The sequence below is a fragment of the Eschscholzia californica genome, unplaced genomic scaffold, assembly GCF_041429995.1.
Source record: "Eschscholzia californica isolate CP2 unplaced genomic scaffold, dmEscCali1.0.p SCAF_4, whole genome shotgun sequence".
In the NCBI taxonomy this organism is placed as follows: Eukaryota; Viridiplantae; Streptophyta; class Magnoliopsida; order Ranunculales; family Papaveraceae; genus Eschscholzia; species Eschscholzia californica.
Window position 1 is genome coordinate 54,374,729 of NW_028238461.1, and position 10,855 is coordinate 54,385,583.

Here is a 10,855-nt window from a genome sequence, read left to right on the forward strand (position 1 = left end):
AATGAGTTTTAACTATGACAAATCACCTGTAATTAGTGGTGACGTCAGAAATAACTTTAACTACAAGCTTTGGGCTATGGGATAATTCATAACTGAAAAATAAACTCTTTAATTATAATTTTGGTCGTACCAAAAGGTCATATATTCATGTAATATACGTTATATCAATTTCATTAATTTATCAGAATAATCACGTTTTATCTTATTTATTAGACATGACTTAGATGGAGAGATCCATGCTCATCTAAACACAATAAATACGTGAATCATAAAACGTGACCACGGAAATAAATAAGTAAAGACGTGTTCTGATACCATTTTATTTAAATTGATGTGAGAAGCAAAGAAAATGAAAGGTGGGTCCAAGAAGAGATTTTGGGTTTCCTTCAATTCTCTTGGACTCTATTACTTTCTAATTTTGTGGTGGGGGAGAAAGATGCCTAGCTTTTACAACTTATGTATAGTCTTTATCATAATATTTGTGAGGTGTCCATGATTGATCAAATTGTCTCTTCATTGTTGATATTTGATAAAATTGCCTTCATCATAATATTTGTGAAGGTGTCCATGGATACCCAATAGAATTACAGGGAGAAGAAAAAAAAGAATCCTGTACATAATATTCCTAGTATTGGTAGTGCTTTAATCTAAATCATTTTAATGAAATAGATTCTAAAATAATCCAAATCAGACTTTAACACAAGTCAGACATTAATAGTCTTGAAACCAGACTCAGAATCAACTCAAACCCTCAAGATTGATTTCAGATCTGACTAAAATACAAACACTATTCCACTCTTTGTTATTCTATCTCTCTTGTCTCCAATGACACAAACTTCCATAAAAGTAAAACTCCCCTCGTTTCTATTTCTAGTGACATCCTCCAACCTAATATGTTCATTAACATTCAGATTCCATAAAAACAAATTCATGAAAAGAAACAAGGGTTAAGACCACACAATCTTGTAAGCAAGTTACCAAAAGGATCAAGACACACGAACAAAAAAAATTAAAATGATCAAATGACTTTTCAACTGTGAAATAAATAATCATTCAGGATCGAAAATCATCCCGAGAATATTTGAAAATATGATTATAACAGTTTCTCAGTTACACTCCAAATAACATACCAATCTCAGACTCGAAAGCGATGACAGTCTACAGCTTTCCTCATTAAATGTTTAGCCGAATTTCAAAGTTTTATTTAAGGAAAAGAAAAAGAACAGTTCCTGTTTGTTTATCAAAATTACTGCACATGTATATTCCACATATGCGAAGAATTATAAACTCACCTAAGTTGACTGCAATTCCGAGTAACTCATGCGGCTATCGATTGTTTGTCTTCTTGATCGAGGTTCAAAGCTTCCAGCAATTTTGGCCAAGATTCTGGGATTCCTCCTGGTAAGTCAAACTCCATTAACTTTCCTCTGCCACGATAAAACTCCTCCAATGGCTGGCTCTGCAGATTCATTATAACATGCAATTTAGAAGGAAGCCCATAGGGTAGGGAAAGTAGCTAAACCAGAAAGTCAAAAAAGAAGGGAGCAAAATTCTCAGAAGTGGTTGATGTTCATACGAAGAACCTAACCGGACCTTGCAAATATATAACAACTCCGGACAAACAATATAAGAAAAAAGAACGATAATTCCTCAATATGGGACACCTCTCCAATATGCTCCAAGAAAAATAGTTCTAAACTTCCTCAGTTTATCCTTCCTATTGACCAATAAGCAAAAACATGACAAGTAGAGTTCATCTATACCCTATACGAGAACTAAGCTTATTTAGTTAATCAAATTTTCAGTGGTGTTACATCCAAAAAGACTTCCCATGTACCAGAAAATCCTCGGTGGTGGTGTATATGCATATGAGAATCTTTTATACTCGCCACTAAGAGAACATAACTAAGAAACTCGGATCTCGAAAACCTAAGCTACCGAATAGAGGTAAGTCATATACAGCCTAGGGAGGAGGTGCAATACCATGTTATTGTAGATCTTGAGTCGTTCTTTAACCACTGCTTCAGTATCATCAGCTCGAGTAATCATCTTTGACTCACAACCAGCTGGGGGAAGAAGCGGTGCCATGTATATTCCCCTGTTTCCGTTCTCAGCCTTCACATTGATGTTGGCCACATTGAAGTTTTTTCCACACTGACTGCAAACCCTTCGCCCCAAACATTTCTCGACTATTATATCTTCTCGAAGCTTTAGATTTATAACTAAGTCAATGTCTGTAACACCCTCCAATATTTCCTAACCATAAACAAAAATGTAAGATTTTTAGAATAGAACACTAAGAGATATACTTACCATCTTATATAACTGGGAATCGGAATAAATTCCAAAGGAAATAATAACGTCCGCAGATAAGCAGCACAGCCAACCCAAGAAATACTAATTTCCCTTCTCTGAAGAAAACAATCAAAGGGGGTCTTGATCTGTGACTCTGCAAGGTGTCCGTTAAGTGTCCGGTATCGGACAAAGTGGTTGTGTCATCATCATCAACATAACTGGTCAATATGGTCCACTAACTGGAAATGTTCAACGAGCCAGACCAGTCATTAGATCAATTAACTTTGTCAATAGGATACTAGTAAAAATCCAATTTTGTTACAACAAGCATACAACTGACTGAATCTATCATCAAGTTCTCATTTATTTTGGAGTAAAAAGAAACATTGGGCTCCCTTGGTGTCATTCGGGAACTTCATCAAATTTGGGAGGCAATGTTTCCAACTACAAAGGTCAATAGGAGTTTTCAGATGTTTCCGGTAACGGGTTGTTTCTGTTTTTGGTTAATCATTATACTCGTACATTAATTTTTCAATTAATATAATTTTCTTCTTTCTTTAAAAGAATCATTGTGCAAAGGTTCTCACCGCTTGTCTAATGGTTCGTGGGAATCCATCAAGAATGAATCCTGATTCGCCCTTGGTTTCTCCAGCTTCAAGCCTCTTTGACAACAAGTTTATGATAATTTCATCTGAGACCAGTTGCCCTTGGTTTACAATTTCTGCAAGCTGCATATTATGACCAAAATTAAATAATTAGATCCACATAATAGTACTATAACATTACATAAAAGTGGTACATTAAGAACAAGTACTCATGAATACAGATCACCAGATTTCTAGCATGAATTCTGAACTATTTTGATTTATCAAAACATGCAAATTACTAGCTTCTGATTAATCATTTCAGTAGGAATTTAAGCCTTTTAGCTAGTAGTTTTTATTGGTAGTCAGTTAGAAAATGGGTCAGCTAACGAAAATTAAATTCAGATCTAAGTTCCCAAATTTGAGTCAGACCCAAAACAAAGGGTACCTAATAATTGCGATTAAAGTCTCAAATCAACAAAACAATGAACTTTAATCAACCAATGCAAACCCAAAACTGGAAACCCTAGAAAAGAGCAAACAAACCTTTTGAGAGAGAGGACCAGAAGAAGAAAGCTCTTCACGAACAAGATCTCCAGTAGCGATGTGAGGAACACCGAGGAGAGTAGAGAGACGACTAGCATAAGTACCCTTACCGACGCCGGGACAACCAAGGAAAACCCACTGGACATTTCTACCGCTGGGATCTCGACGAGAAGGAAGAGTAGTTTGAGAAAGAGAGGAAGGGAAACGAAGCCCAGGTTCTTCTGAGGAAGATACAGCTGAGGAGAAGCTCCTGTATGATGATGATGATGAATAGAATATGGAGGAACTTCTGGTTCTTACCAGGCGGTTTATTAAGGCCGCCATTAGAGTTTTAGAGAGAGAAGGAAAGAGGGATCGAAATTGAGTAAGAGATGTTTCAGAGGAATTGGGGGAAGAATACTTGTTTTCCTTAAAAACATAAGTAGAGGGGTAATTCCGTAAAATTGTTTGGCTATCACTTGCAAGATTCGATTTAACGGGAGTGGGAGTGTTTGATTGACGTGCAAAATGCCCTTTGAGCCTATAGTCGTTTTCTCCTCTTTGTTTGGTCCTTTTCTCTCTTATACAATTACTCATTTAAGATCAATAATATATTAAAATTCGATGATCGAGCTTTCCTTTTTTTTGATGAAATATGATGGAGCTTTCCTAGTCTCATTCTTTGATTAAAATTCGGCACTTTTGGCCATAGCCTTATCGGCCATTCCTGATAAAATATTTGCATTTTTGATTTTTCTTTGATCCAAAATATAGTTCCATAATATAAGTCTAATATGTATTGATTTGAGTCATTTGACTACAATATCCAAATAAATATGTAATACAGTAATACTAAGAAAAGTTTACTCAAAACAACCACAACCACTTCCCTCTTGCCTCCAACTGGTTGATAATGGTATGAGTTTGTTTCTTTATTCATGTTTCACGGAAGTAAACGACATCAGCCCAAAGACTGCAAGCTTATACAAAAAATGAGAATCAAAATTTTAGAACCCAAGACCATAACCAAAAAAGGTGGAGTTCGATAATATCAAAGTAAACTGATGTTATACTTTTGGGCTAAGAGGAGACTACTGGCATTATTCGGTCTGAGCCGCCTCGGACTGGCCCGTTAAAAGCAGCCCACGACAAGCTAGACAGGCCTCTAGTCGGGCCTGTCTAGCTTTTGACAAGAATACGAGCGCATTCCTGTCATAAACATCTTACCATGGAACAGAAATTTATGATAAGATAATTTAAGTACAACCTGAATTTAGCATTACATACATCAATTACATTTTTCATACACAAGATAATATAAACAAAAGACATCAAAATGAAGAGAATGTAACCAGATAACATAGGGTTAAACTAGAAATAGTACCTGAAAAAATCTTTTATTTCCCTACCATGAAACTTGGTTGCTGCTTATACATAACATAGCATGTTCAAGCCTAGCTGCCATACCCAACAAGGGAGGTAAAGAATTCATCTGCTTTACATTCATATAACATTGTTTAAAAATTGGGAAAGAATAAATAAAACTGGCAAGGAGCGTAAAGAAGCAGCAATTCTTTGAGGTTTATGAAAGTGATTCCTTTTTCAAGATATATTCGACCGCATCTTCAACTGTATCCACGACCTGCAAACGAGCCAAACAATATAAATAAAGCTGCAGAAGGATACAATTCTTGAAGTACTGAAATATGTAGGTATTGGTATAAGCTAAGAAGCAACTATTAAGCGTAGGATGCACAAAATCCGTTGTCCTAAGAATTCTGACACAAATAGTTGAAGTTAGCAAACAAATGATCTCTTTGAGTTATTTAAGTAGGAAAATGGTGCATCTGCCAGAGAACTTGGAGGTTGTACTTTGTTTTCCTTCTTATCAGTTTGTGGATCTATTCGGCAATAAAACATGTCTTAATCTTAACTGCACTTCTTTATAGATATATGTGTATCACTCGACCTACCAAATCTGCAGGAAAATCTGCATGATTTCCGTTTCCCCTGAAAACTCCAGTCCTTGTCAGAATAGAAAACCAGGGATGTCCAGCCTGACAGCAAGCAATGCAACATCCATTAGTTCCTCCAAAAATGGAATTGGAGATATAATCTTCATTTAAATTATATAGCACCATAAAGATACGGTATAAAAATTAACCAAGAGTGGGAAGATTAAAAAAAAATAGAGTACAAAAGACAAACCTGGGTTGCGCCTTTGATGTCAACTGAAGGGTTATCTCCAATCATATACAGTGTTTTGAAAGGTTGGGTATTGTCCACATTACTCGAAATATTGCCATAGTAAGAAGAAAATAGAAGTTGTTTCAATATATTTTCTGCATTCTTGAAAACAAATGGGTTTGGTTTGCCGTAACATGTATACTTCAGTGCATTCGGATGGATTCTGCATATAGAAATAAAATTCATGAATACAACTTTTCCAACAGGCATTAATTAAAGTGTATGTTGAAGTTCATTCACGAGCCCAATGCAAATAAATTTTAATGAAGAGATAATCCAATCAGGACTAAGGTCCTGAAGAGTATCTTAACCGGAAAGCATATCCATCTTCATATTGAAAAGGATGTACTTAATCAAAAACATAATATTCATCTTCAGATAATTGCAAGTATAAGGTCCTCTTTATGGAGTGGCAATCAATGATGATATTCGCAGTGTCAGAAAAAAAAAATTGAGGCAATTCACTTAATAAGCATAAGGAAGTAAGCAATTGGTCTATAGGCATCGGATCTAAGACGGTCATACATAGCATGCATATGCATATAACACCAATCATGTGGACAGTGAAGGTATACCACTGAAGCACTGATCTAGCTACTGTGATAACTCTTATTCTTCCTCACTTATTGGTTACCTATTGAAAACGGCTTCGAGAGCAATTCTAAAAGCACCCATTCCAAGACGCTCAGAAGGAAATACAGCCTGCCTTGAAGAAAACCTGATCAGTATAAATGTCCAATATAGAAAATATGTTATGTGCATAAGGAAAATGTGAGCAAAACTCGATACTCGTGCAAGTACAATGATGACATCTATAATATGTTTTGATCATACCATATTTGTCTCACACCGTCACACGTACTATTTGATATCAAGTTAACATTTCTTAATGCATCAAAAACATTTAACAAGCAGAACCTCCATTCATACTACTTCACCTAACCTGGTATTCTAAATCATCACTCGCAAAATATAGGGGAGGCTGGTGCCCAATTTCTGTTCCAGGAAGACCCCCAGTTCTTAATATGTCGCACAGAACCTACAGAAACAATCCGTCAATTCACAGGAGAAACAAATCAGCATAAATCATCAATCATGCAGGCCATATTATTTAACCAATACTTATCAGAAAGCAGGAAAAAAGAAAGTTATGTGATTAATAAACTTTTTTCATGGTAATGGAATCCTTGCAAAATATAAAGAATCCTAATTTTTGTTAACGAAGTCCCTCAATTCTTTATGCTTAACAGAAGGGATGTCAAACATGGCTTCATCATTCAAATTTCAGAGCTTTACCGGATTGTTCCCCAATAACTATCCAGATAACCGAGCTGTCATGTTAAATAGATTCATTTATTTTACTTGTGGAGTTCTCGCCTTGCAACAAGAATTGGTCAATAGCCGATTTGTGGAAGCTCTTATAGAACTTTAATTTACTGAAGTAGGTATCATAATGATTAATGGCAAGATATTGGTAAAGCTTGTTCGATTTGTTACAAAATTCCTCTATATCACATATCCTCGAAAACATATGCCAGCAAACTGTGAGTTAGTATTCTGAAGCATGTATTCCACAGGTTAAAGAGGATAACCTGAATATCCCTGCTCCAGTCAACTGAATCGCTTACAACAAACACAGCTTCAACTCTATCCGAGGAAACATTGGATCTGGCAGCCATTTCCTTAACTGTATCATTCTTATTAATTTGGTTCTTCACTGTCCAGTTCTTATACTGAGCCAGTGGATCAATGTTGTCAAAGTAAGAAGCATACTCATCAATGGAAAGAACATTTCTGCATATAACAAGCAAGATTCAGAGACAGAACGTATTAGACGAGAGGGCACCTAATAAGCTTTGGATCTGGGCTTAGTAATACAGTACAACAAGGGTGAAAGATCTATGTATCAGAGGAAAGAAAACTAAGGGAATGACATACTTAAATCCATACTCGGACATCACTGCAGCAGGCTCCCCTTTTCCAACAGCAACAATGAGTTCATTCTCAAATCTACAAAAAGCAGACAAGCATTTTCTTAGACATAATAACGAACCAATAGAAAAGACCAAATCTCATATCCTAGATCATGAAAGTGATGCCCTGTATACATCCACGTTATAGATGTTAAATTTACTATTATGTGATAATTGTAGGGATGACGGAAAATAGTGAACACCAATATTTAATGTGGTTCAGTCGAAGAATTACCCACAATGTCAACTTACATCCACGTAGAAACCAATAATGAATTTATGATGTTTATCTCTACAACTGTCAACTGTGAATTGTGGGATGACTCGTTACATCTTTTGCTATGCAACTGCATGAATAAAACCCTAAAACCAAACTCATGTTTATAGAGTGAATTAGCGCTTCCTAGTTTCTTAATATTGCTAACTAATCTAGGCAACTAGATAATCTCTATCTAAAATAGAAATAGAGATAATTACAAGATTTCCTAAAGGGCTAAACATATGAAACATCATCTTTTACATTCTTCGAATATCATGGACTCTTCGTGATCATCGGAACTCGTTGTTTGACCCATCACGATAAGTGTGTGTTTATCAAACGTATCTTGATAATAGAACAAAGTTTCTCTAAATAATGGCATTCCAGTTAAAAACATTAATTAGTCATCAATCGATCACATATTGTTTCAGATGCCATACCTTGTTACGAGCTCTTTGAACGGCGAATGCCCTTGTACAACCTATAGAACATCATAATCAATATCCGGTGCAATACAGGTCTCCTAAGCAGTCTAAGGAATATCTACTAGACAGATGTATTAGGATGTGCATTCATGGAGAAACTTCAGCCTCCAAAACAAACCTGTGAAGGTAAAATGTTTAACCCCAAGAGTCCACTTAGTTCCAGAGCTCGAATAGATTCTGGGGCCCCACCTCCTATCAGACAAATCGATGGTACGTTAGTCTACTTCAATGATACTTCATATATCCTTCTTAAAAAAATTAACGATTGTATATAAAGTATAAACCCGCCATTACAAACAAAAGAGCAAAAAAATAAAATGACTAGTTGATTTCATGTGATAAAAGGAGTTGAATTAGATGACTTTGACATGTGCAACATTTATATCTTTTTATGGTACTATTGATGGAACGTCACCAAAGAGACTTCTAAGTAATACCAAGAAGAATCCTAAGTGACGACAATTTTCATAAAGATTATCCTCCGAAAGAAAGTATGCTCCTCCACTTTGAAGCAATTAAACATAAAATTTAGTAAATTCAGCCATACAAAAGTCAAGGTTAAAACCTTAACCCATCCATGTGAAAAATGAACAGCACAAATGACTTACCATTTGTCAAGAACAGAAAAGGAGCCTTCAATGCACCTACGAAGGAGACAATAATCAATTCATACATCAACACATAACGTGTACTCAATGAAAGTGTAGAGTAGAGAAATAAAACCCTAGCTTACAACCTCTTGATGAGAATTACATGTAAATAACATTTAATTCTTTAGTGGTTGCAGTTCTAAATTCATCCAAGTTAACTGACCATTAAAGAAGTTAATTGAAGATGTAATCAAAACAATTTTTAGGTTTCTCACCAGAATCTCCATATAACCTTCGAAGTGCTTGAGGAGATCCACCAATTGGACTATGACCTCGAAGAATGACTCCATCAATATCAAACGCGATCCCGAAAGAAGGCCTGAAAACAACTCAAATCTCGTTATCGCAATTTCTTGAAACAATAGAAAAGAGAGTCAAGAAATTAAGAAACGAGAATTAAAGATGAGGAAAATCATTCATACGGTTGAGTTTCATTGTGAATCTTGGAAAATGGACGTGAAAATGGAGAGCGGGACAACAACGATGATGGCGATCGTTTGGTTCTACTCTGTAAAACCCTAATAACTGTGTTCAAATTGAACCTCATTATGGATTTCGAGGATCTGGTGGGAAATAGTTGTTTGAGATTTTCAGAGAAACACTGTAAAAATCGCGGGAATGAGACCAATTAAGCAGAGAAACCGCGGGAAGCGTATAATGAAGAACTCCGCGTAACGCATGGAAATTCGGTATTTAAATGAAAAGATTTAGGGGATAATCCAAGATTTAAGAAGCATGTGACAATATAACGTGAATAGCCCGCGTTGTATCCGGTAATTTGTTCTGCAATTTGTGACCGATTGAAAATTTAGGTCTCCGCGATTGGAAAGTTTTAATTTGTCTTGTAAGACCTTTTTTTTTTTTTGATGAAGATGTCTTGTAAGACCTTAGCCTGTCAAACTTAACAACCGAAATTTTCTTTATGTTACAGTTCCCCTCTTCTCCTTTCTTCATTTTCGTGGTTGAAATTAGCCGCAGACAATTAGTTTTAAAATAAAAAAAATTTCTGTATCCTTCTTTTTCGCCACCAACATCATCATTCCACCCCGTCAGCTTCTCTTCTCCTCTTTTTTTTCTCGCTTTGTCTCCCTCTTTTTCTCTCACTAATTTTATCTAGAAGACCCCACACCCCAAGTATGAGATTTCACTTGATTTCAACTTTTAGTTAATTGAACCAGCTGATTCTAGACGAAATGTACTAAACCTTGCTGTTTTAGACAAGGAGATTGACGAAACACCAAAATTTTGTCACGGTTTCCGTAATTCACATAGGATTCAGTCAACTAAAATCCTAGATTTAGGGAAACCTCAATTTGGAGAAGTGGGAGAAGAGAAATAGATATATATGGGAAATAGTAAAAGAGTAGATAGAGAAGTCGATGGTGTGACAGCGTTAGTGATGGTGGTAGTCGAAAGGAAGATAGGATAAAGGAAAAAAATTCTACAACCAAACAAAAATCTACAACCAACCAATGACTGACTGATCATCCTCTAGTCCCGATCGTAAAGAAAAATGTAAAATTACAAATTCAAAAGGGAAGGCAAACTTTAACGATTAAGTCTGACTAACATAATCACTGGTTTGGGGTCAAATTGAAACGTTTGACAAATATGAATCAAATTTTCTAGTAGGTCACAATTGAGAGAAAAAAATTAGAATAAATTTGTTTTTTTAATAATTTTTGGATTCTTAGTCCAAAAATCTACAACTAACACACACATTTAGTCCACCCTAATATTAATATAGAATTTTAAGCAAAAATAACAATTACAATGGATATTTAGTCCAAATTGGCCCATCTCTATAGAAAAAACAGATCTCTATAAGAAAAAATCC

General features: G+C 35.6%; 2 protein-coding genes across 2 annotated transcripts; both read right to left on the reverse strand.

The window, feature by feature from the left end:
• Positions 1 to 1,015: 1,015 nt before the first annotated feature.
• LOC147546285 (adenylate kinase 1, chloroplastic-like) lies at positions 1,016 to 3,986 on the reverse strand. Its single transcript, XM_086633487.1, has 4 exons — positions 3,426 to 3,986; positions 2,883 to 3,023; positions 1,984 to 2,256; positions 1,016 to 1,459 (listed from the first exon to the last, which is right to left on the reverse strand). The coding sequence occupies exons 1-4, from the start codon at positions 3,747 to 3,749 to the stop codon at positions 1,319 to 1,321; spliced, it is 879 nt and encodes a 292-aa protein (XP_086489613.1). The 5' UTR covers positions 3,750 to 3,986; the 3' UTR covers positions 1,016 to 1,318.
• Positions 3,987 to 4,782: 796 nt separating this feature from the next.
• LOC147546286 (mitochondrial hydrolase YKR070W-like) lies at positions 4,783 to 10,364 on the reverse strand. Its single transcript, XM_086633486.1, has 12 exons — positions 9,441 to 10,364; positions 9,234 to 9,337; positions 8,977 to 9,012; positions 8,487 to 8,560; positions 8,324 to 8,364; positions 7,590 to 7,661; positions 7,244 to 7,445; positions 6,595 to 6,690; positions 6,286 to 6,353; positions 5,613 to 5,814; positions 5,378 to 5,461; positions 4,783 to 5,046 (listed from the first exon to the last, which is right to left on the reverse strand). The coding sequence occupies exons 1-12, from the start codon at positions 9,563 to 9,565 to the stop codon at positions 4,987 to 4,989; spliced, it is 1,164 nt and encodes a 387-aa protein (XP_086489612.1). The 5' UTR covers positions 9,566 to 10,364; the 3' UTR covers positions 4,783 to 4,986.
• Between the last annotated feature and the right edge of the window lie 491 nt (positions 10,365 to 10,855).